Raw genomic sequence first — 26976 nt, 5'->3', positions numbered from 1 at the left:
GAATGCAAAAAATTCCCTTGTTTCTCATTCTAGCTGCTACAATACCTGCACTGCAAATCTCCTATCAGGATTAAACGCTACACATAAAATAGAAAATGTCAAATACTGAACTCCAAAATGTTACATTTCTTTCTGAAATTAAATGGAAACAAAAGAAACATCCATATCACTCTAAAACAACAGGAATTCTGCAGATGCTGGAAATTCAAGCAACACACATCAAAGTTGCTGGTGAACGCAGCAGGCCAAGCAGCATCTCTAGGAAGAGGTGCAGTCGACGTTTCAGGCCGAGACCCTTCGTCAGGACTAGTCCTGACGAAGGGTCTCGGCCTGAAACGTCGACTGCACCTCTTCCTAGAGATGCTGCTTGGCCTGCTGTGACTCTGTTCACTGGGCAACTCATTAATATCCGGCATTCCATTGGTACAATGTCTTTTAAGAAAGCAATGAGAAAAGCAGTGTTTTACAAATAAACAATTATCTATTTCAATCATGTTTAAAACTCTCGAGTCAAACTTGAGTGATTAAAAAAAGTACTGGACCTTCTGTGCAAAGCAAAACTAAAGGAAAAAAGTGGGTTGAGGTTAAAGATAGCTCTGAACTTTGACGAGTCTTAAAACATTAGGTTTTTGAAAAATGTTAAAACATATTCTCTATTCTGTTTTGTGCAAGTGTCCACAGAAGTAACTCTGCTTTTGTAGAAGATAAGGGGGATGCCAAATTGAAAAAAAAATTTATAATTGTATATTATGCAGGCACACATGGTTGCAGCTTTAAACCAAGCTTACATGTGACAGATTGCATCGCTATGACACATGAAGAATAAATCAAGAGATGGAGTATTGCCTTGTATAAAAACCTTCTATGCGGTTCTTTTTTAAACTTTTAAAAACAAATTATACAGCAAACATTAATTGCTTTAAGTACTCCAGGCACCAATTTTCAGTTCCGAGGGTGAAGTACACAAACTCCTTTCACCCATCCAGTATCAATGCTACCTCTCCATCACCTTCCTCAAGATGACCAGTAGCCTAACGTCGTCTGAATGCTCGAGAAATTCTCCAGGCATTGGGCTCTTCATAGCGGTTGTACAAGGGCTCCAGCCTCTGTTGTTTCTTTTGTTTGCTGAGTTTAGTTGGATCAGATACTTTGAAGAAAGCAGGTGCAAACTCCACCAACCAGCGGGGGTCAATTGTGGTCACTTCCCGCATGTACTCTTTGGTAGTTAACACGAGTTCATGATATACAACCCTGAAAGAAAAAAATATTTTATGTTTTTTACCATTTTCTTTATTTCACCTTCTCACATTCAGGAAAATATTTCAATTTTATCATAGGAGATTATGAACAATGCAAGGAAAGAATCTATATTAACAATGGACTCTGACCAATGAACTTTAACAATGAGTCATTAAGTGTAGGGGCAGGAGGGAGAAAGAGATACTGACGTGGTGCGATTGTCTTTGGAATCAGGAGGTCAGCTGAGACTGTTGTGCTCAAAGCTTCTTCCCTCTGTTAACAACAGAGCATTCATGCAAACTATGGCTGATGAACCCTTTCTTGCAACTTAATACAAAGTGGCAAGTTTATTAAGAAATGCCACAAAGAACACTGCTATTAAAAAAGGAAATACACAACGGTGCAGTACAAGGGAATTATGTTACCACTTTGGCTCAGTGTTTTCACTTATGACACTGCCAGAAATCCAAGGTTTCCAGTCTCTTCTTTTTGAATCCAATTTAGGCTGCCATATCACTGAAGCATTAAGTGAGTATTGCACTGTTGAGACCTAGTCTTTAAAATGAGTGAATAGGATAAAGCCCAGACAGCTTTCTCATGCCAATATCTAGAGATCTCTTGTTCAAAGAGCAGCAAGGAAGTTCTCACAGTGGTTTACCCCTAACTGATAATTAAAAAAGACCACCTAGTCAATTACCTTATACTGACAGACATTCTATGCACAACAAGGCCATATTTTGCACTTTAAAAATATTGTAACTGGTTATGCCACATTTTCAGAAGTCCTGGGGTAATGAAATGTGCAATAAAACTGTTTTGTTTTGTACGTAAGACATGTCTATGCCTGATCTGAGTTCCAAAGCAGGAAAATGACCTGTCATTTTCTGGACAGATCAATTTACTTATTTCTTTCTCCTTCCGATACCTTTTAATTGTTTCATGTAACAAATGTTGAGAGTATGGAATGACTGCCTGACCAGATAGTGGAAAGTGATTCAATTACAGCTTTCAGGTGGGATTGAGATGAATACTTGAAAGAATAAAGTGCAGAGGACCAATTGGATTGATCGTCAAAAAGGCGCAGAGCAAACAAGGACCTCCCTTGTTGCTACATTCCTCCATTTGCTGGGCCAAATACTGTACTGTCAAGGACATAGTGCCATGCTTTTTCAAGTACAATGCTTTCCTACACTAACTTTAATTGACATTGATAAATATTATGAAAACAATTTGATTTGAAGATTATACCAAAATGAACTGTGCAGCTTCGCGCACAATGATTTATTAGTTAGGATCTACCACCACTGGAAAAAGTGGTGGTAGATCCACGGGGGGCGGGGGTGATCTATAAAAAAGGACATTATTTTCAGATCCTAGCTTCACTCCAGACACCAGAACAAGCCCACTAGGAAAGTCTTGAACAAGAACTAACTTATGGAGTAGTACTTGTTCAGGACACTATCTTAAGGCTTGTTCTGGTGCCCAGAGTGAAGCTGGAAACAGGAAATAGATCATTCGCATTTTTGAGGTGTTCTTTTGTAAACTGAGGTTTCTTCCTGTGAGGATGCCCACCCAGAATAAGATCTGGGATTAGCAGGATTCTGCCCATACAAGGGAAATAGAATGACCTCAAACCGATCAGGTGAAAGTTAATTTAAGGATGTGACAAGGAGAAAAAACACTTTTGAAAATGGAACATTGGAAAGTAAACTACAACTTATGTACACAGAAAAAAAACCATACATTATATTGAGTTTGTATCTAGTTTTCAGAAGTCATAAGGCATAAAATGTTTGAGGTTACAGAATAAAGGATTACTTCTTCTTCAAATGAAACAAAGATTTGCAAATAGCCATCCGCACAAGAATATTCATGCTGTGTAGACCAGGCTGCCAAATGTAGCAAATCGATTAAAAAAATGGGGAAGTGACTCACTTAGCCCAAAGGGCTTACCATACCATAATCCACTATGGAATATGGGCTGACATTATCTGCACGCCAATTAAAAGAAACTTCAGCATTAAAAAATAAATTTTCATGGAATTAGAATTGCATAAAACTACCAGAATGTTATAGGTGGATTCTTGCTAATTAGTTCTATTACTATATCCACTTTCCAATCTCTCACAGCATTCTAAAACAAAGCCAATTACATCATTTTTTAGATTAAGTTTTGGATTTACTCCTCTAATTACCTTTCCTGGTAGAGTTCCACCAATGAAGAGAAAAAAAAACAGCCAAGAAATTTGAAACTTCCATGATCTCCAACATGTGAGGGGTGTAGTGGAGTGGACTTTGGGGAAGGCTTTTTCGTAAAAAGTATAATCATGGTTTCCAATCAACAATCTCTCCTTCAGTTAGCCATACATCTCATTGTACCTAATGCAGTGTGTGATAGTCACTATCTACTTTAGACAACTAGCCCAACATTTCTAGTGCAGATTTTCTGGTCAACTGAACAACTTCAATACGACTGAAACTTTTTTTTAAAGACAACTATATTTGGCCTTTTGGTACTTCTACACCACATTTCCATCTATCTCACCTTATAGAGGCATTTAAATCTACCTCTGATCAAGCTTTCAGATTTTCTTGTCCTAATATTTCATGTGGTAAATTTGATTCTTACATAATGCACCTGTGGAGTTCCTTGGAATGAATTAGGAAACAGTGCTGAATTTATGCAAGTAATTGTGACGAAGTAGTTTTAGATGCTGTTACATGATTTTTTCCCCTAGTTTTCTAGTTTATTTTGAGATAAAATTCCCAAAGGCACAATTTCACACTCAGGGTGCATCAGTTTGATTGGTGGGGACTCACATGTATTACATGCAAACATCATTTTTTTAATTCAAAGAGGTGGGTACAAGTGATGAGTTCACTGCATGCACTTCAACGTTTAGAAACCGTTCTTAAAATCAGAATTGTTAATAAGATGAATATTGCTCTGTGATTCAGCAAACTGGAATTTGGCCAATTGTAGCACAATTCTCAATAAGTTTGAAAGATGACACGAAACTCACAACTAAGCAGTTATTTACATTTTCATCATCTGATTTCATTTCCATTTTAAATTTCCCTTTGGCACCTATTAAAAAAAGTTACCGTAAACTTTCAATTACTGGTGATACTAACACAAACCATGAAATGACCTTGTGGAACAGCTCTCTATCTACCATTTTAAATGAAGTCTTAAGAAGTTTATTTCTGCTCACTATAATGTCACCGATAATATTTCCTTTATTTTACAATGCATCTCCAGTACTTTAACCACAAACAAGAGAAAATCTGCAGATGCTGGAAAACCGAGCAACACACACGCACAAAATGCTGGAGGAACTCAGCAGGCCAGGCAGCATCTAGGAAAGGAGTACAGTCAACGTTTTGACCTGAATCACCAACTGTACTCTTTTCCTAGATGCTGCCTGGCCTGCTGAGTTCCTTCAGCATTTTGTGTGTGTTGTTCCAATACTTTAATATTCTCTGTCTAGCTCCACACAAATGATGTAAACTCTAGCTGGTATACAATCCTACTGCAGGCAAAGCTTTCCAATATCTTTTCTTACTAAGCTTTTGGTGAGTTTAGTGAATGTCAGCACATCATTCACAATTAATGGGATGATGGCCAAGCAGATGTTGTTCACAAATGACACATCTGGCATCTAAACACTACATTCTGCATGTGGACAGCAATCAATTACAGGAATTCATGCCAGTTTTTCCTCTTGTTGGCCTTTGGGCATGGAATTCCATGGCAGTTGAAGTCCCATGTCACTAATACTGCTCAACACCATGAACTTCATGTCATGTATAGCTCTGTATGTTAGATAATACTTTTATTCAGCAAGCTTTCAAGTGACCTTAGGTATATTTATAAACACCAAAAATATGTAAGCAGTAGGGTAATGTAATCTGTTTACAAACACATACCCTCAATGAACTTTTTACTATAGAACCGCTATAGAAAAACATGTCCAGAATGCTAGCTTAGGAAAGGTTATACCATAAGAGAAATCACACTACTCAATCAGGAATATTCAGAAACACTACAGTAATAACATGACAGCAAACACAAAGATTAAAGTGGATGAAAGGATGTATGAGAAAATTTATCAAGAAACAAAATAGCAAACTAATTTATGAGCAAGTGAAGAGTATTAAAAAAAAACAAGATTGGTATGGAAATACTTACAAAAGAAATCTTTGTGCAATAGAAAGCAAAGGTTTGGTGGTAACATGTAAATAAACATTTTGCCTCAGTTACTACTAATTCAGTACAGATTTGGACATACCTAGCAAGGATTGATACTGAAATTTGCTGATGATACAAATCTCAAAAAAAAATCTGGAAAACAGTTAAGAAGAATGCTAGAAGACTATTTAGTGAAGTATGAAGACTGGAGGCAGATTCAGTTCAATCCAGAAAGGCTGCAGTATATTACAGGGCCAATGATGTGAAACAAATATGAGAAATAAATTTTGCAAAAATACTGATGAGAATATATTTGCTGTGCCAAGTACTGTTCTGAACATATTACTGAAATGGTATTGCAGCCTTCAAAAGATTTATTATGAAAGGCAAAAATTCAAAACCATAACATGCATGACAGGCTACAGATTTAGATTATGGTTTAAAATGGAGTTCTTCAAGTTAAAGTATGATCTGACACTTTCATGAAAGACATGAATGTGCAAATAGTGAAAATATCTTTGTATATTGATGACATTTCGCAAAGTTTTCAGATGGTATGATACAGGGTAAAATTAGAATTATTCCCATGCTGACCAAGACAGACAGACACACAGACACTTTACCACAAACAGCTGTTCAGCAGTGACCACAACAGGAGTTAAAACGTGCAGAGGTTTTTGCTGGACAAAGTAACACCATACAGACATTACCAAGGTGAGGATGATTGAACAATGACAATGCCATGTTCTTCCTCTACTCAATCTTCCACCCAGAGGAAAACAAGTCAGGCAACAATTTAGTCTCATCTTTCAGTCAATAGCAAATTGTATTTTGCAGTCAGTGCTTCAGGTGATGCATCAGTTAAGTTTGTTCTTTCATAGTCTCAGTAGTGCAGGTATAATACTGATCCCCAAGTGAGAAATGTGGGAAGTTTACACTTTCCCCTTGTAATTGCAAGGTTTCCCCAATTTCCTCTAACATCCTAAAATAGTGCTGATAGGTTAGTTGGCTAGTAAACTATCATTAGTGTAGGTACAAGTACTGTGCAAAAGGAAGAAAAACTCTCCCTGCCATGCCAACCACTGTCCGAATCTGAGTCATCTGAAAACTTCGAGCCTCTGATCAGCTCTCCGACACCAAGTACTGAGCGCCATCTTTGTCCGAACGATTCAACCTCAATCTCGGTCGCCAACAGCAGGCAAAGCCGGGGATTTTGAGGCCTACCCCCCGGAAGATTCCCCACCGCGCAGTAACAACAGCAGCCAACTGGCATTTCAGAAATTACTCCAGATGTTCCTCTGTGCTTTCACGTCTGTCTCCATCAAATCAGAATTGTCCACGGCCCCTATTTAACGGATACGATATCATTTTTCACCGGAGGGCTGCTCACTCATGACAAGCTGCTCTCTCTCCTCCCGCCTCAAATGACCTTGCCTGGTGGTTTCAGGGCTGGGTGTGTCTGGACCCACACCACACCCCCAACTCCAGGCATTCCTTCTCTGCCACCTTTCTCACACTCCTCCCACAGCACCTCCCCTTGAATTGAACCTTATATCCTTCACTTACATGATTAAATATCTTTACATTATGTCTCCGTCTAAATGTGCAATCATAGTAATTTATAATAAATAGAACAGTCAATGTAACATAGAAGTACTCTCAAATCAGCATGATTTAATCAGTCTGATGGCCTGGTGGAAGAAGCTGTCCCGGAGCCTGTTGGTCCTGGCTTTTTTGCTGTGGTACCATTTCCCAGATGGTAGCAGCTGGAATAGATTATGGTTGGGGTGATTCGGGTCCCCAATGATCCTTCGGGCCCTTTACTCCCACCTGTCTTTGTAAGTGTCGCAAATCATGCGAAGTTCACATCTACAGATGCGCTGGGCTGTCCACACCACTCTCTGCAGGGTCCTGCGGTTAAGGGGGGTACAGTTCCCATACCAGGCAGTGATGCAGCCAGTCAGGATGTTCTCAATTGTGCCCCTGTAGAAAGTTCTATGGATTTGGGGGCCCATACCAAACTTCCTCAACTGTCTGAGGTGAAAGTGGCACTGCTATACCTTTTTCACCACACAACTGGTGTGTACAGACCACGTGAGGTCCTCGGTGATGTTTATGCTGAGGAACTTAAAGTTGTTCACCCTCTCAACCCCAGATCCATTGATGTCAATAGGGGGTTAGCCCATCTCCATTCCTCCTGTAATCCACAACCAGCTTCTTCATTTTTGTGACGAGGGAGAGGTTGTTTTCTTGACACCACTGTGTCAGAGAGATGACTTCTTCCCTGTAGGCCACCTCGTTACTGTTGGAGATTAGGCCAATCAACATAGTGTCGTCGGCAAATTTAATTAGCAGATTAGAGCTATGGGTGGCGACACAGTCATGGGTATACAGGGACTACAGGAGGAGACTTAGTACACAGCCTTGAGGGGATCCTGTGTTGAGAGTCAGAGGGGTGGAGGTGAGGGAGATCAGGTCTCTGAGCCTGGACAGAATTATGTTTTTTTTTATAACAATTAGATTATGAAGACACGTAGTCCTCTTTTATTGTCATTTAGTAATGCATGCATTAAGAAATGATACATTATTTCCTCCGGTGTGATATCACAAAAACACAGGACAAACCAAGACTAAAAAAAACTGACAAAACCACATAATTATAACATATAGTTACAACAGTGCACAATACCATAACTTGATGAAGAAGTCCGTGAGCACAGTAAAGTTCAAAGTTTCTCAAATGTCCCACATCTCACGCAGATGGGAGAAAGAAGAACTCGCCCTGCCATGCCGACCACAATCCGACTCTGAGTCATCCGAAAACTTCGAGCTCTGATCAGCTCTCCGACACCGAGTACTGAGCGCCATCTCTGTCCGAGCGATTCGACCTCAACCTCGGTCGCCAAAAGTAGGCAAGGCCAGGGATTTTGAGGCCTACCCTCCGAAAGATTCCCGACCTCGCAGTAACAACAGCAGCGAACGAGCGTTTCAGAAATTCCTCCAGATGTTCCTTTGTGCTTTCACGTCCATTCTCCATCAAATCAGAATTGCCCACGGCCCCTATTTAACAGATACGGCATCATTTTTCACCGGAGAGCTGTGCACGCGTGGCGCGCTGCCATCTTCTCCTCCCGCCTAATACAGCACGGAAACAGGCCATCTTGCTGAATGCTGAACTGTAGTCCAAGAACAGCGTTCTCACATAAGCTTCCTTCTTCTCCAGATGCGCAAGGATGGTATGTAGAGCAGTTCCCAACATCCTTCACCATTCCCAGCATCTTTTTCTCCCTTCAGATTTACAAATTTGCTTTCTGCTCCCTATTGACAAATATGGCACTGTGCAAAAGACCATTGAGCATGTAAGGAAGAAGAGGTTAAAAGGAAATAAATGGGGAAAATCAGACTGAAAGGACTACACTGCAAAGAGGTCACATGAACACAATGGTACGAATGGCCTCCTATGCAGTATTAAGTTTCTGCTAATGAACAAAATTAAGATTTTTCAGAAAATAGATCTCAGGGATTATATTTTTGTTTGCAGTAAACATACTTCAGCAGTAAAATATGAACCAGACTCACCACCCTGGTCACTCCATACAGTGGTTTGTATTGTGATTACCTCATCAACATTACATACCATTCAGGCTGCCTGTTGAAGAGAGCACTGGAAGGGTGAATGTACACCACCTGCTGGTCAATCAACGTACGGTATCCCTCTTGTGGGTCCTTCTTAGCTGCATTGCGGAAGAAGCCACTGCAAATTGCTTTCTGAACTCGCACTGTAGCTTTTCCACACGAAACAACATCCAGTTTATGTCTGTGTAAAAATGCAAGGAAAATTTATAAATTTACAAAATAAGACAATATGTGAAAGAATTTAACAGAAGGTGTGAATTTACTTCAAATATCCTGCCCAGACTTTCACTTATCCCATCATTTTTACAGTACATCTGGGCTGGGGAGGTGGTAGAGAGCATGCTTAAACACATGCAAAATAGAGGTGCAAAAGGAGAGAAACATGACAAAGTACTTCACATATTTGGATCCCTTGAAAGTTGGATGCAAAGATAGCTGTTTGGCACAAGTCCTCAACATTTCAACAATCAGCAAGTATCATCGGCTAATATAGGAAATTAGGTGACAGCATCACCAGCCATAATCGAGCATGCACTGCGAGGTTATGGCTTCGTACAGGCTAAAGAGGGGAAGGCTGGAAACTCAGAAAGAAACTACAGATATTCCTCTTCACTTTTAGAATTAGAGGTACATCAACAGAGCAGGTATTGGTGCTAATCTACCTTGACAAGTAATGCTTCACAAACAATGGGATGATGGAGAAGCCAGATGATCTAAACTCTGTGGAAGTCAACAAGAGCTTGTAATGCTATGAACAAAGAAATAAACCAGTGCACTGATCACTAGTAGCAGTAATCACTGCATCCTAACATTGGGTGATGACTAACTTTAATTCTGCACTCATAACTGAGTATGTTTACACAAGGCCTTTTGATAGCAGGGATTTCATTAGAAGACAGTAATCAAAACTATTATACTGGTAAAAATGATCACAAGATTATTAACTTTTCTGAGCACCTACTATATTAAATTACATTTGTAAAAACACAAAGTAAAGATCCTGGGAATGGAAAGCAGGATAAAACAAATTAATGTTCTTTGAAGAAGCAAAGTGGAAGAGTTGTCATGCTCCAAAAATCTGCAGGATCACTTAGAGTTCAATTATTTGGAGGTGGGGGTGGGGGAAGAAGAGAAGGACAAATAAAATAACCTGTTGACACCACTAAACTAAGTGATGGGGAAATGTAACATAGCCGCAGAAAGAATAATAGTACATTAGAAAGCACATGGTGTAGAGTCACCGTAATGATTAAAAGAACATGAGGCTGCAAGTAAAAAAGTTTTGAAAACCTGACCCTGTTTGTTGGGAGGAAAGCCACTTATTTAATGTTTTCTAAATAACAAAAGGCTTTGAAATGTTAAAAATTGAAATGCAACATAAATATAGAAACATTTCAAAAGGAAGAAAAATCTTTTACACCTATTATCAGAAATGTGCAGAATTAGTTCGAATATCACCGGTATATGCTGTGAAATTTGTTAAGTTAATGGCTGCAGTACAATGAAATACATGATAAATAAATCTAGAGAAAAAAAAAGCAGAATTACATTATATATATATGTCCATTAAATGGTTCAGTTAAAATAAGCAGCACAAAAACACAGAAATAAAAAAGTAGTGAGGTAATTCAATGCCGGTTTAGAATTCAGATGGCAGAGGGGAACAAGCTGTTTCTGAATTGCTGAGTGTGCGCTTTCAGACTTCTGTACCTCCTTCCTGACAGCACAGAAATGGACACTTTCAGCCCACTCCATCCATGTTGTGACGTCCATCTACACTAATCCCATTTGCCTGCATCCCATAGGCCCGTACCCCTTTCCCACCCAAGTAGATGTCCAAACACCTTTTAAATGTTGTAATTATATCTGCCTCCACCACCTCCTCTGTGAAAAACTTACCCCGTAGATCTCCTTTAAGATTCCCCCCGCCCCAATCTTAAAACTTTTTAGTTCTAAACTTCTGTCTTAGAAACAAAAAAATCTCACCATCTATCCCATCTATGCTCTCATTTTATAAACCTCTATATGGTCACTCCTCTGCCTTCTACATTCCAGTAAGAATAAATGGCCATCTCTTCCAGGTAACATCCTAGTGAATCTCTTCTGCACTCTCTCTATTACTACTACAGGTGAACTTTCACTAATCCGACTATCTGTAATCCGGTTCCTTCGATAGTCTGCACTGATTTCAAATTTTCCATGCAACTGTAATTTCAAATTTTCCAGGCCACCGTACCAATATGCTGTGCATTGTTTTGGTTGCACTAGATCTGTTCATAGGTTGGCGCGCTCTTGTACACACAGGCAGGCGATTCCTGCTTGTTTTCCTGCATTTATTAATACCATTTGCCTCCTGATAAATTAGATAATCATTTAAGATTATGTTTAGGGACAGAACACATCATCGCCTATCTATATGATGCCATACAAAACAAGTGTCATACAACAATCGCTAATACAGATTTCCCCCCGCCATCTGAAGGTAGAGCGTTTCTGTGAAATGGTTCGTAAGCCGAAATGTCATAAAGCGAAGAAGCAATTACCATTTATCTATATGGGAAAATTTTGTGAGCGTTTGCAGACCCAAAAATAACCTACTAAATCATGCCAAATAACACATAAAACCTAAAATAACAGTAACATATAGTAAAAGCAGGAATAATATGATAAATACACAGCCTATATAAAGTAGAAGTACTTTTTCACAAACATTGCTGGCACTGTTCGCCGAAGCGAAAATCTCACGCAAGTGCTCTCGGCAGAAAATCTCACGCAAGCGCTGTTGGCAAAAACACGGCGCAAGCGCTCTCCAGTAACCTTTAAGCTATGAAGCTGCCAAATCATACCAAATAACACGTAAAAATACACAGCTTATATAAAGTAGAAATAATGTATGTACAGTGTAGTATCACTTACCGGAATTGGTTCAGCGCCGAGCACACTGATGATGGTATGTTAGTCATAGTCATACTTTATTGATCCCGAGGGAAACTGATATTCGTTACAGTTGCACCATAAATAATAAGTAGTAATAAAACCATAAATAGTTAAATAGCAATATGTAAATTATGCCAGTAAATTATGAAATAAGTCCAGGACCAGCCTATTGGTTCAGGGTGTCTGACCCTCCAAGGGAAGAGTTGTAAAGTTTGATGGCCACAGGCAGAAATGACTTCCTATGACGCTCTGTGTTGCATCTCGGTGGAATGAGTCTCTGGCTGAATGTACTCCTGTGCCCACCCAGTACATTATGTAGTGGATGGGAGACATTGTCCAAGATGACATGCAACTTAGACAGCATCCTCTTTGCAGGTTCCGCCCCACACTTAATTGTCGGCTCAGATCAGTGCCGATTGCATCGCCTCTGATCTGGGCCAACATTTATGTGTGGGGCGGCACCTAATTAATTAGCATGTTTATTTCGGCTTTTTTCTTAAAGATGTGCTGGGTGCCTCCCGGCTACCGCTGCATTCTCCACGAATCGGTATCTCTCCGTGGCCCGGGGGTTGGGGTGGTGGGACACTGGGGTGTCATCTCGTCATCTGTTTCCATTAGAGCAGGTGGCTCATCTTCTTCTATGACTGCCCGCCTCGATGTCGAAGGTTGAGGTTCGTCGTCTGCAGTGACTGATGTGGAAGGCTTGCTTGACTGCTGAGCCTCGCGCATTTTTCTATCATACAGTTCTTTGTAATCACTCAAACCATCTTGCAAATATTCCCTAAACCTACGTACCCTTTCAAAATTAAAGTCGTACTTTATCATTGCAGTGAAAATCTCACGCAGTTGCTTCACGTTCATTTCGCTACTGCATTCGGTTTCAATTGTTATCCTTTCCTCTTCCAATTACATCAGCTCTTCATCTATCAGTTCTTGCTCATGGGATGCCAAAACCTCTTCAACATCAACTTTGTCAGCTTCCACAAGCTAAACTCACGTTGTTCTTACTTCGTTCACCACGATCAAAATGCTTAATTATGCCTAGTTTTACGCTAAGTGTAACACCCTTACGAGCTCTTTCAGGCTTTTCCAATACCTCAGAACTCATCTTGCAAACGGCTGCAAGATCATCTTGCACGTGTTAAAGCAATGCCGTTCCGAATCCGGGGGAGAGCGGCTGCTCGGGGCGCACGCTGCCTTTTATCGCGCGCTGATTTTTTTCGTAACAGTGAAAACACCTTCTGTTAGCGAAAACAGGGTACTAATGTAGGTCTTTCATAACAGTGAGGTTTCGTAAAGTGAACATTCGAAAAGTGGGGGACACCTGTATTAAAAAAGAGTGAGAAAAGGAGTTGGGTACAGAGATAGAGGAGGTTATATGGAATGAGGTTTTGGAGTATGTTAACTCCTGTTCCATCAATGCCAGACATTGTTTAATACAGTTTAAAATCCTACATAGACTACATTACTCAAAAGTGAGGATTCATAAAATATTCCCAGAGGTGTCCCCAATGTGTGAGAAATGCAAGTCCTTGGAGGCAAATTTGTTACATAGTTATGCTTTATGTCTCAAGGATACAAGAGTATTGGAAGCAAATATTTGAGGTCCTATCGAAGGTACTAAAGGTTCAGATAATACCAGACCCCATTTTAATAATTTTTGGAACTTCTGGGTGGTCAAATAAATTCCAGGCTACCCAGCAACAACTCCTGACCTATAGCATACTTAATGGAAAGAAACTCATACTGATATTCTGGAAAAAGGAGGAAACTCCATCACTCAAACAATGGCCGGCTGCATTAATGGATACTCTGCATCTAGAGAGGATGATACATTATCAAGGACAGTCTCAAGGAACTTGAAAAAATCTGGCAACCATTACTGTTGTACTTAGAAGAAGCCGACAGCTGAACTAAGTGTGGGGGCGGTAGGACCTAAACAGCACGTACGGGAGCGGTGAGGGGAGGGGAGGGCTGGGGAGGGGAAAGGAGACGGGGTGGTAGGTTTCCTTTGTTTTTTGCTTTTTTACTATACATACATTCATTTGACTTTCATTATGTTATTATAAGAAAGAAAAGAAAAAAGAAGCATTATACTTTAGGACATTGTAGGTTATGGTTAAACTGATGTTGCTTCACAATAAAAACATCTGAAAACAAAAAAAAAAATCACTTGTGAGAGGTGCGGCCGTCCGGCACCCACCTGTCTCACCCGCCAACGGTGGGGGAGCTGGTGCGCACTGGGTCGGTCCGCCTTCTCACCTGCTTGCCGGCAGTCGCGCACTGCCCTCCGGCATCACCTGGCCAGCGCTCCGTTCTCTTCTGCCTGTGACCTCAGATCAGACATGGTGACCCGCTGAATTTAAGGATATTACTAAGCGGAGGAAAAGAAACTAACGAGGATTCCCTCAGTAACTGCGAGTGCAATGTAGTCTTTGGGGTAACTGCAAGTCTGTGTCTTTGCTATTGCTAAGCTCGCTTGAGTGCTGGTAGTGGGTACGCTTTATTTTTTACCGGTGGGGAGGGGGGATTGTTGCTCGCTGCTGCTTACGTGCGGGAGGGAGGGGAGCGGGGAGGGGGGGAGGAACTTAGGGGTTCTAACATTTAACTGTCATTCATTCTTTGGGGCACTCCTCTGTTTTCGTAGATGGTTGCAAAGAAAAAACATTTCAAGATGTATATTGTGTACATTTCTCTGACATTAAATGAATCTTTGAATCCTTTGATATTTTAAAGGTATGATGAGGCAGTTAGCTATTGCTTAATGTGATCCTTCTGTAATTCGGCATTTTCACTAATCCGGCACTCCTCAGGTCCCAATGGTGCCGGATTAGTGAAGGTCGACCTGTACAACTTTCCTTTCGTGTGACAAGCAGAACTGTACACAATAGTGCAATCTAACTAATGCTTTGTACAAACCCCATTTCCAGAAAAGTTGGGGTATTTTCCAAAATGCAATAAAAACAAAAATCTGTGATATGTTAATTCACATGTACCTTTATTTAACTGACAAAAGTACAAAGAAAAGATTTTCAATAGTTTTACTGACCAACTTAATTGTATTTTGTAAATATACACAAATTTAGAATTTGATGGCTGCAACACACTCAACAAAAGTTGGGACAGAGTTAAAATAAGATTGAAAAGTGCACAGAATATTCAAGTAACACCGGTTTGGAAGACTCCACATTAAGCAGGCTAATTGGTAGCAGATGAGGTATCATGACTGGGTATAAAAGTAGCGTCCATCAGAGGCTCAGTCTTTGCAAGCAAGGATGGGTCGTGGCTCACCCCTTTGTGCCAAAATTTGTGAGAGAATTGTTAGTCAGTTCAAAAGGAACATTTCTCAATGCAAGATTGCAGGGAACTTAGGTCTTTCAACATCTACATTACATAATATTGTGAAAAGATTCAGAGAATTCAGAGACATCTCAGTGCATAAAGGGCAAGGTCGGAAACCACTGCTGAATGCGCGTGATCTTCGAGCCCTCAGGCGGCACTGCCTAAGAAACTGTCATGCTACTGTGACAATTATAGCCACCTGGGCTCGGGAGTACTTCGGAAAACCATTGTCACTCAACACAGTCGGTCGCTGCATCCAGAAATGCAACTTGAAACTGTATTTCGCAAGGAGGAAGCCATACATCAACTCTATGCAGAAATGCTGGCAAGTTCTCTGGGCCCGAGCTCATCTCAGATGGACCAAAATACTGTGGAACCATGTGCTGTGGTCAGATGAGTCCCCATTTCAGCTAGTTTTCGGAAAAAACGGGCATCGAGTTCTCCGTGTCACAGATGAAAACGACCATCCAGATTGTTATCAGCGAAAGGTGCAAAAGCCAGGATCTGTGATGGTATGGGGGTGCATCAGTGCCCATGGCATGGGTGAGTTGCATGTATGTGAAGGTACCATTGACTCTGAGACATATATTAGGACTTTAGAGAGACATATGTTGCCATCAAGGCGACGTCTCTTCCCGGGACGTCCATGCTTATTTCAGCAGGACAATGCCAGACCACATTCTACACGGGCTACAACAGCGTGGCTTTGTAGACACAGAGTGCATGTGCTTGACTGGCCTGCTGCCAGTCCAGATCTATCTCCTATTGAAAATGTATGGCACATCATGAAGAGGAGAATCAGACAACGGAGACCACGGACTGTTGAGCAGCTGAAGTCTTATACAGGTTTCCCCCGCCATCCGAAGGTAGAGCATTCCTATGAAACAGTTCGCAAGCCGAAATGTCGTGAAGCGAAGAAGCAATTACCATTTATTTATATGGGAAAATTTTGTGAGCGTTCGCAAAGTCCCCAAAAATAACCGAACAAGTCATGCCAAATAACACATAAAACCTAAAATAACAGTAACATATAGTAAAAGCAGGAATGATATGATAAATACACAGCCTATATAAAGTAGAAATACTTTTCCACAATCATTACTGAACTGTACTCCGTAGCGAAAATCTCACGCAAGAACCGTCGGCAGAAAATCTCACACAAGTGCTGTTGGCAAGAACACTCTCTGCAGTAACTGTTAAGCTATGAAGCTGCCAAATCATACCAAATAACACGTAAAAATACACAGCCGATATAAAGTAGAAATAATGTATGTACAGTGTAGTATCACTTACCGGAATCGGGACAGCACCAAGCACACTGATGATGGTGTGTTAGACTGAGTCGGAGTTTGGGTGGTACAGTGGCCCCACCCTCTGGGCCGCCGAGCGATACATTGCCGTGAAGAACGCAGGAATGCAGAAGTAGCCGGGAGGCACACAACACATCTTTAGGAAAAAAGCCGGAATAAACATGCTAATTAATTAGGTGCCGCCCGACACATAATTGTCAGCCCAGATCAGTGCCAATTTCCGATTGCGTCGTCTCTGATCTGGGCCGACAATTACGTGTCGGCGGCACCTAATTAATTAGCATGTTTATTTCAGTTTTTTTCTTAAAGATGTGCTGTGTGCCTCCCGGCCACCGTTGCGTTCTCCACGAATCGGTATCTGTCCGTGGCCTGGGTGTTGGGGTGGTGGGACACTGGGGTGTCATCTCGTCGTCTGTTTCCATTAGAGCAGGCAGTTCATCTTCTCCTATGACTGCCCGCCTCGATGTCGAAGGTCGAGGTTCATCGTCTGATGTGGAAGGCTTGCTTGACTGCTGAGCCTCGCGCATTTTTCTATCACACAGTTCTTTGTAAGGACTCAAACCATCCTGCAAGTATCTCCTAAACCGACGTACCCTTTCAAAATTAAAGTCGTACTTTATCATTAGTCATTCGGTTTCGATTGTTATCCTTTTTTCTTCCAATTGCATCAGCTCTTCATCTATCAGTTCTTGGTCATGGAATGCCAAAACCTCTTCAACATCATCTTCGTCAGTTTCCACAAGCCAAACTCACTTAGTTCACCATGATCAAAACGCTTAATTATGTCTAGTTTTACGCTAAGTGTAACACCCTTACGAGCTCTTTTAGGCTTTTCCGATACCATAGAACTCATCTTGCAAACGACTACTCACAGGCATGTGTTTAAGCAATGCCGGCGAAAATACCGTTCCGAATCCAGGGAGAGCGGCTGCTCAGGGCACGCGCTGCCTTTTATCGCACACTGGTTTTCTTTGCGCGCTGATTTTTTTTTCGTAACAGTGAAAATACCTTCTGAAAGCGAAAACAGGGTACTAATGTAGGTCTTTCGTAACAGTGAGCTTTCGTAATGCGAACGTTCGAAAAGCAGGGGACACCTGTATCAAGCAAGAATGGACAAAATTTCCAATTGCAAATCTACTACAATTAGTATCCTCAGTTCCAAAACGATTAAAAAGTGTTATTAAAAGGAAAGGAGATGTAACATGATGGTAAACATGCCTCTGTCCCAACTTTTGTTGAGCGTGTTGCAGACATCAAATTCTAAATTTGTGTATGTTTACAAAATACAATTAAGTTGGTCAGTAAGACTATTGAAAATCTTTTCTTTGTACTTTTGTCAGATAAATAAAGGTTCACGTGAATTAACATATCACAGATTTTTGTTTTTATTGCATTTTGGAAAATATCCCAACTTTTCTGGAAATGGGGTTTGTACAACTGCAACATTGTGCCCCAACTCCTATACACAATGCCTTGGCTCATGAAGCATAGCATCCCAAATGCATTTTCACTATCCTATCTACCTGTGTAGCCATTTTTAGGGAACCATGTACTTGCACCCTAAGGTCTCTCAGTACATCAATGCTCCTAATGTCCCTGCCTTTTATTCTATATGTTTATCACAACATGGAATGCTTTATTCTTGCACACTGAAAAAGACCATGTTATTTAGATTCAGAGGAGAAATAGATAAAAAGGACTACAGAAATTAAGTTGTTGACAGCACAATTTGATAAATCGTACACTATTATTTTTCATTATTCAATGCTAATTAAAATTGTAATTAAAACATTCAAATAAGACTCTGAAGTTTTACTTGGGTCTATTCTTCATTAAAAGTAACTTATGCAGTTCACGGAACTGTCCCAAGCAGCATTTACTGAACAAGAAATGTTTGCAAGAGACTATCTTAAATCTCTCATAGAACATGCTTATATAGTGCTAGAACACAATAAGAAGTTTTGCTCATTTTCTTCTCTTGATAGAACAGAGCATGCTTGCAACCATTAGTTTCTGGCAGAAGCCATCAAGCTGTACTTCAGAAGAATTAAGGCAAATGGTGTACCTTTTTCATGATAAAAACATAATGAATGCCAGTAAATAAAACCTTTTACAATTTCCATATGTTCCAGATTATTCCACTGCCCGCTCTTCCTATGTCCACGATTATTCTAGTTATTTTTGTGAATTATTGTTATTAGTATACTACGCATGGACTGCATAAATAGCATGAAGTTGTAGGACATAGATTCAAAGAATAAAGTACCTTTAATGCCATGTGTACATAGGAAAGTGCTGCTTGGAAAGCAAACCATTTCCTCCACATAATAGAAAAAACAACAGAACTCTAAGAGAGGCATGTCAAATTGTTTTTGACAGAATTCCTGTAGTTAATGGTAAAATGCCAGAGAGCAATGTTACCTGTTTAGTGCCTATTCTACCAAAGGAAAAACAAAGATTTATCCAGTAAAACTTCATATGATTTGAACTGCCATGTAGTGAAATGTTTATACACACTTTCCGATGACTTTGTATATATTGAGTACTTTGTTTCAATTCACTTTTAAGAAATATGCTGTAAGTACGACATTTCTTTTACCTGTCCATGATGCCCAGCATTTGTTTGCGGATATCTTGGGCTCTGCGAAGGGAACGTGCTTGGATGAAATTTTCATAACACCAGGGATTGGAGAATTTGTTGTTCTTCCAAGAATTATAAACAGCGAGCAAGGTGAGGTGATCTCCTTCTGCCTGGTGGAACTTAGCCTTCTTCTGGTCTGCAAGTGCTTGCTTATCCTAAGTGAGGGAAGGAAGACACATGACCAATAATTGAATAAAGGCAAATTGGACTGACAACTACAACTGCTTAAATATTAACACAGAAAAGAAACCCATAAAAAAAATTGGAAATTTGGAATAAACACAAAGAAACTTTAAATGTACAGGTTGGTTAATGCATACAAAGAGAAAATGATTAATAACTCATTTGTTAATCTTCTTTTGACACAACCCTATTGATCTTGCTATAGCTCAAATATTTTCTCGTAACATTTGACAATGGATATGCAGTGCACATCTATTTTATTTTGACAAGCAGTAAACATTTTCAATTGTAATAGAAGCACTGAGTTTACAAGACCAACAGTCACTTGAGCTACCGTGTTCTTACATTTGCTTTAAGAATTAATAAAAATAAATGCACGCAAACGATGGCAGTCCAGATCCTTTATCTCTAAAATATTTTTTTCCCAGAAATTGACAGCTTGAACGGAAAACAATAGCACCTATAAATTCAAATTTTCACATCTATGTCCAAAAGGACACTTTTGTAATTGACAGCAATTCCACTAGTCCTTTCAATGATCAGTCCAAGTAGATTTGCTTACCTTTGGTCGGTAGAATACATTCTGCACTGACAGCATAGACACAATTGTCAACATCTCTTCACTGCAGCCAAGATGCACAGACATGATCAGCATTTTACACAGCATGGGCTCCAAAGGAAATTCTGCCATCTAAAAAGAACGACATGGAAAAACTGAACAACTTAATACGGGAATGAAACAGAATTCAACTTCCCTCACAATTTATTACATTGAAAGGTGACTAGGATGCAATACAGCCCATTACATTTTTTAAAGCAAATTCTTTGTTCGCCAATCATACATTCCATAAAATCTCAAAAGGTGTACTGCATCAAACTCAGTAAATGCCGAGTGCATGCCCCATACATCTAAAAGATGATTTCAGGCTCTGCAAGACAATACCAGTTATTTACAGCATATTTTATGTTATAGATCCTTTTCCTGAAAGACTTCAGCATTCGATCAGGATGAGCTCATAGCTCAGCTCTGTCAATCAATCAAAATAAAATCAATACAAAAACTTAAATCAACAGAAAATTTAATAAGACTGATCACCTTGTCCACCCAGCCAATTTGGCCATTGAAAAATTGTGCAGACACATCTCATCCTGTTCTATGGAAGACAGTTTTATTATCGCAACGACATCAGCAAACACTGCAAGGTTAATAGCTGCATGACTGACCTACATATTGAGTAATAAATGGACCTAAATGAGAAGTGATGAGCCTCACTTCAATCACTTCCTGCTTAGTACTTGCATACTGATATTAAAATGAACACACTTCAATCATTAATGTTCACTTTACCTAATAACTTGATATATTTTCCATTACAAAATAAAGTGAAATTTGCAGAATGATTTAAACTCATCCTTATAACAGCAATTGTAATTAAAGGCAAACGCATGTTTTCAGGTCAAATTTTAAAGGGAAAAGCATTTTGTGTTCAGAAAATCAGGAATGTATAAGATCTTCTTACTCTACGCCCAAGCCTTGTCAGCAAGCCTTCATCATCAAGAGCTCCTAATGTATACAGCTGTTCCATGGCTGTGATGAGGGTCTCCATAGGAGGGGCATCCATGAAATCAAATGAAAGGAGGTCATTGATTCCCATAGCCTGAGAAGGAGAGAGGTCTCATTGTGAAAGAGCACAGACCACATGAATAAAACAAATTAAGTCAGTGCGATAAAAGCTTTTATTTATGCCTACATGTTTCAACTTCCACAAATTTTGATTCAAATTATGAAAAGTACTATAAATTTCACTATACACAATTTACCCTTCAAATCATCTGTGTTAGTTCTAATGTTATAAAATGTTACCAGCCACACAAATTTCCTGGAACAATTATTTTTAAATATCAAAACTGAAATCTAACAGTGATCTTTAACTATTCACAATCCCATCAAACAGCTGTGCATATTTCAAGCTCAGTGTACTGGATACATTAGATATTCATGAAGAACCAAATCTCAACAGGGCAATCAAATTTTATATCCTGATTCCTGACCAGGGTAATGCGTCCCAAGCATGCATGACCAATTGGAATTTGTACACCTGGTGTAGATATTAGACCACAGAGCTCTCCTCACTTCCACCATGCTTTTAAATTAAACTGCTGTGCTCAGCAGATTGAAGTCAATACAGAATTAGTAAATAAGGGTAGCACAGTTAATAGAGACATTGCTTCGCAACACTAAAGATGGGGGTTTAATCCTGACTATGGATACTGTCTGTGCCGAGTTTGCATGCCCACCACCCTGCCCTCCATGACACTGAGGGTTTAGCTGGGTGTTCCAGTTTCTTCCCACATTCCAAAGACATGCAAATTGGTAGATTAGATTACTGCAAATTTATTATTTTAGCACTTAGTAACAAGGAGGGGTTTAGAGGGCTATTGGCTCAAACACTGGAAGAAGGACAACACAATTGGCACAGACGAGTTAAGCCAAAGGGCCTGTTTTTTTCATGCTGTAGAATCTTATGACTTGATATCCCCTCGTGCATAGACAGGTGCTAGGAGATGAGAATGTTGGGAGAATAAAAATAATTGGGATTAATGTAAAACAGTGAAAATGCGTAGTTGATGTGGACTTGGTGGGCCAAGAGTCCCGTTTCCATCCTGTCTCTGTTTCTAAGAAGATCAACACGATCAGATATTTCTACACATCTTCAAATGTTTGAAATGCTCCAAGACTCTTCAGATGGAAAGACCTTGTACAGGATTTTAAAATAATGAAATGTTTTGACACTGTGATGAAGTGATAAGGTAAAAACAATTAAAAATGACCTCATCATTGAATGTTTGTTACCAGGGTTAATAGAGGTAAATATCATTGCATCCAGTGAACAATCATTTGCATCAAGAGAAGTCACTGTTTTCGATTTCTGCCATAAAGAGTCACTAGAGACAAGGGCTCCTTTTGTACTGTAACTTTCTTTACTTTTATGACACAAATGCAGTTTTGCTCAGAATTCATTGTCACTAAGAGGTGGAGAAAGAATTCTAATTACTCCTCAATGCATAGAGAACTTTAAAGTGCTTTATGATACAACTGCAATTTATATTTAACTTACCTTAAGTGAAAGTACAGTACTTGCAAGATTAGTTCTTTGAATTTCAGGAACATTTGTGGTCAACATTTCATCCCTATAAGCACGCTCTGTGTACAATCTATAACATTTCCCAGGTCCTGTCCTTCCTGCACGGCCAGCACGCTGCTTAGCTTGAGCCTAAGGACAATGGATAATATTAGAACCTTGGAAATGGAGACAATATATAAAATTGCACAACAAAACCACACAATATTTAAGAATAAGTGAGAAAGTTTAATTTTAAAAATATTTAAATTTTTTTTAATGTTTAAATTTAAAATTTTTTTTTCTGTTCACTATCTTTTGCATAATTTTAAAGAGCGTTTATCCAACTGAAAATAAAATCTTTTGAATTTCCCCATTATCTCTCGCTGGTCTGTCACATTACTTTAAAATACTGCAATTTACAGGAGCTACTCGAGCTGAGCTTCAGCCTCCTGGCTCCTACCTGGCTTCTTGAATGTCTTTATGTTCCTAAATCAAAAAAGGATCAAGCTTGGGTATGACACTATCCACTGGGGAAGATAGCAGAGAGCGTCTGATAGTATTCAAACTATAACCAGTAAATAAAATTCATCAGGAGAAAGGCTCATTCTAAATTTCAGTAGAGCATAACATTGAATACTAAGCCAGATTTTTGTTTTAAGAAATAATGATTGTATGGTCTGCAGGGAACCCTGAAAGGCATTTGATGCATATCAATTTAATGCACAATGTCAGCCTTGCTTCTAATGAAAATTACTAAGTAAATAATACTACCAATAAGTTAAATTTAAAATAGTTGTTTAAATAACCTGTGAAATTGGAGTCACCACTAGCTGGTCAATACCAGTCTTGGAGTTATAAACTTTTTGCTTAACAAAACCAGGGTCCACAACATAGTAGATGCCATCAATGGTCAATGATGTTTCAGCGATGTTAGTGGCAATTACAACCTGTAATTTAAACAAGAAGTTAGTTATGATGGAAAAGATTAAGGAAAGGAAAAAATATATCTGGATGACTAAATTTTTTTAAAAATGGAGCAATAACACGGCTATTTTCATCTCATCTTAATTCACCAGGAGAGAGTAATCACAGGCCCATGAGCCGGTAACCATCAGGGGATCAGAGGTGGAGAGGGTCAGTAACTTTAAATTCCTGTGTGCCACTATCTCAGAGAACCTGTCCTGGACCCATATAAATACTATTGCGAAGAAAGCACGATAGCACCTCTACTTCCTCAGGAATATGCAGAGGTTCAGCATGTCATCGAACACCTTGTCAAACTTCTATAGATGTGTGGTGGAAAGTGTGTGAACTGACTGTATTAAGGTCTGGTATGGAAACACCAATGATTTTGAGCAGAAAATCTACAAAATGTAATGGATTTGGCTCAGTACATCACGGGTAAAACCCTCCCAACCATTGAGCATATCTATATAAAATGTGGCTATAAAAAAGCAGCATCCATCTTCAAAGATCCTCACCCTCCCAGGCCATCCTCTTTGCTGTTGCCATCAGGTAGAAGGTGCAGGTGCCTCAGGACTCGCACCACCAGGTTCAAGAACAGTTACAACCCCTTAACCATCAGGCTCTTGAACAAAAGGGGATAGCTACACTCATTTAAGGATTGTTATATTGTTATTTCATGCTCATGATTTATTGCTATTTATTTATATTTGCATTTGCACAGTTCGTTTACAGTTAACAGTTCCTGATATTTAGTTTTACAGTTACTGTTCTATAGATTTGCTAAGTATGCCCACAGAAAAAGAATCTCAGGGTTGTATGTGATGACATGTATGTACTCTAATAATAAATTTTACTTTGAACTTTGAACCACGGATCTCAATACAGCTGTCAACAATTGCTATTGTTTAAGGCATCTAAAAGCACCTTGTGTATAAAAGTCTAAAATCTGCAGGTGCTGTAGCAGGTCACAATAACAAGAGTAGTTGCTTGAAGTGAGTGTTGATGGTATGATGGAAGGAGAGGAAGTTTGGAAGACTAAAAGTCGAAAGGTTGACTCAGTTACACCAGTTCTGTCTGGAGGAATGGAACAAAATTCCAGCAATTTACTGTGAGAATCTTGTGGAAGGCTACCCAAAACGTTTGACCCAAGTTAAACAATTTAAATGCAATGCTACCAAATACTAACAAAGTGTATGTAAACTTCTAATCCACTGGGAAGTGATGAAAGAAATAAAAGCTGAAATAAATCATTCTCTCTACTATTATTCTGACATTTCACATTCTTAAATAAAGTAGTGATCCTAACTGACCTAAGTAAATGTCAGGAATTGTGAAAAACTGAGTTTAAATGTATTTGGCTAAGGTGTATGTAAACTTCTGACTTCAACTGTAACAAACAGAAAACAAGAGTTGGGTCACTTTCAGGCTGGCAAGCTGTAACAGGAAATACTGAAGCATTAACTGTTTACAATGACTATTAATAAGATGGATGAAGAGAATTAAATATATTGTCGCTAAATTTGTTAATGATACAAAGATAGGTGCGAAGAAAGCTCTGAGGATACAAAGCAATACAGGTAGTTCGAGTGAATAGATAAAAATGTGTCAGATCAAATATATTGAGAAATCAGAGGTTATCCACTTCTGTTGGAATAATAAAAAAGAGAATGTTGTTCAAGGGTACAGGCATAGCAAATGCTGCTGTACAGAAAGATCTGAATGTCTTTGAACACGAAGCACAGTTACTATAGAGGCTCTGAAGGTAAATGCGAAGGTCATGGTAATTTTGCCATTTATTTCAAGATGAATGGAGCATCAAACTAGGCAGCTATAGTTAAAATCATATAGGGAGTAAGATCTCACCTATAACACTACTACACTAATGATCTCCTTATTTAATGATGGAAGTACTTCCAATGGAAGCAGTTGAGAGAAAACTGCTTTATGTTGAAGAGACTGTCCTACGAGGAATGTCTGAGCATACAAAGCCTATCGCCACAATAGGTCAATGGCAGATGCAATCTCAATGGCTCTCCACACGGCTTTAAGCCACCTGGACAACACAAATGCCTATGTCAGGATGCTGTTCATCGATTATAGCTCAAAATTTAATACAATCATTCCCACAATCCTCATTGAGAAGTTGCAGAACCTGGGCCCCCTGTACCTCCCTCTGCAATTGGATCCTCAACTTCCTAACCGGAAGACCACAGTCTGTGCGGACTGGTGATAACATATCCTTCTCGCTGACAATCAAAACTGGAGCACCTCAGGAGTGTGTGCTTAGCCCACTGCTCTACACTCTGTATAGACATGACTGTGTGGCTAGGCATAGCTCAAATACCATCTATAAATTTGCTGACGATACAACCATTGTTGGTAGAATCTCAGGTGGTGATGAGAGGGCGTACAGGAGTGAGATATGCCAACTAGTGGAGTGGTGTCGCAGCAACAACCTGGCACTCAACATCAGTAAGATGAAAGAGCTGATTGTGGACTTTAGTAAGGGCAAGACGAAGGAGCACATACCAATCCTCAGAGGGATAGAAGTGGAGAGAGTGAACAGCAAGTTCCTGGGTATCAAGATATCTGAGGATCTAACCTGGCCCCAACATATCGATGTAGTTATAAAGAAGGCAAGACAGCGGCTATACTTTATTCGGAGTTTGAAGAGAATTGGTATGTCAACAAATACACTCAAAAACTTTTACAGATGTACCACGGAGAGCATTCTGACAGGCTACATCACTGTATAGTATAGAGGGGCTACTGCACAGGACTGAAAGAAGCTACAGAGGGTTGTAAATCTCGTCAGCTCCATCTTGGGTACTAGCCTACAAAGTACCCAGGGCATCCCCTTTTCTCACTGTTACCATCAGGTAGGAGGTACAGAAGCCTGAAGGCACACACTCAGCAATTCAGGAACAGCTTCTTCCCTTCTGCCATCCGATTCCTAAATGGACATTGAATCTTTGGACACTAACTCACTTTTTAAAAAATATACAGTATTTCTGTTTTTTGCATGTTTTTTTAATCTATTCTATATACATATATTGTAATTTATTTATTTATTATTTATTTTATTTTATTTTTTTCTCTTCTATATTATATTGCACTGAACTGCTGTTTAAGTTAACAAATATCATAATGCTGGTAATAATAAACCTGATTCGGAATCTATATTCAAAAGAATTTAGAAGATTTGGTAAGTGGTCTTATTGAAACATCCAAGATTCGTGTGGACCTGGACAGTATAGATGCTGAGACGACGTCTTATCTCTTGTGGAATTAAAAAACTAGGACCATAGTTTGAGAATGAAGGCTTATTCATTTTAGACAGGCAGGCATTTCCTGTTTCTAAGGGGCATGATTCTTTGGAATTCTCTACTCAGAAAACAATAGAGG

General features: G+C 39.5%; 1 protein-coding gene across 1 annotated transcript in view; it reads right to left on the bottom strand.

Moving 5' to 3' along the window:
• Positions 1–343: 343 nt before the first annotated feature.
• dhx8 (DEAH (Asp-Glu-Ala-His) box polypeptide 8) overlaps positions 344–26976 on the bottom strand; it is a 70225-nt gene continuing 43592 nt past the window's right edge. Inside the window, exons 17-23 of the mRNA XM_063038067.1 lie at positions 23412–23552; positions 22600–22755; positions 21001–21138; positions 20043–20171; positions 19256–19452; positions 9069–9248; positions 344–1251 (exon numbers count right to left, since the gene is read on the bottom strand). Coding sequence (XP_062894137.1) covers positions 1032–1251; positions 9069–9248; positions 19256–19452; positions 20043–20171; positions 21001–21138; positions 22600–22755; positions 23412–23552 — 1161 coding nt within the window. The 3' untranslated portion in view covers positions 344–1031. The remainder of the gene's footprint in view (positions 1252–9068; positions 9249–19255; positions 19453–20042; positions 20172–21000; positions 21139–22599; positions 22756–23411; positions 23553–26976) is intronic.

The sequence above is a fragment of the Mobula hypostoma genome, chromosome X1 (genome assembly GCF_963921235.1).
Source record: "Mobula hypostoma chromosome X1, sMobHyp1.1, whole genome shotgun sequence".
In the NCBI taxonomy this organism is placed as follows: Eukaryota; Metazoa; Chordata; class Chondrichthyes; order Myliobatiformes; family Myliobatidae; genus Mobula; species Mobula hypostoma.
The sequence above is the reverse complement of the archived record's forward strand: the minus strand, read 5'-3'. Positions and strand labels throughout refer to the sequence as shown.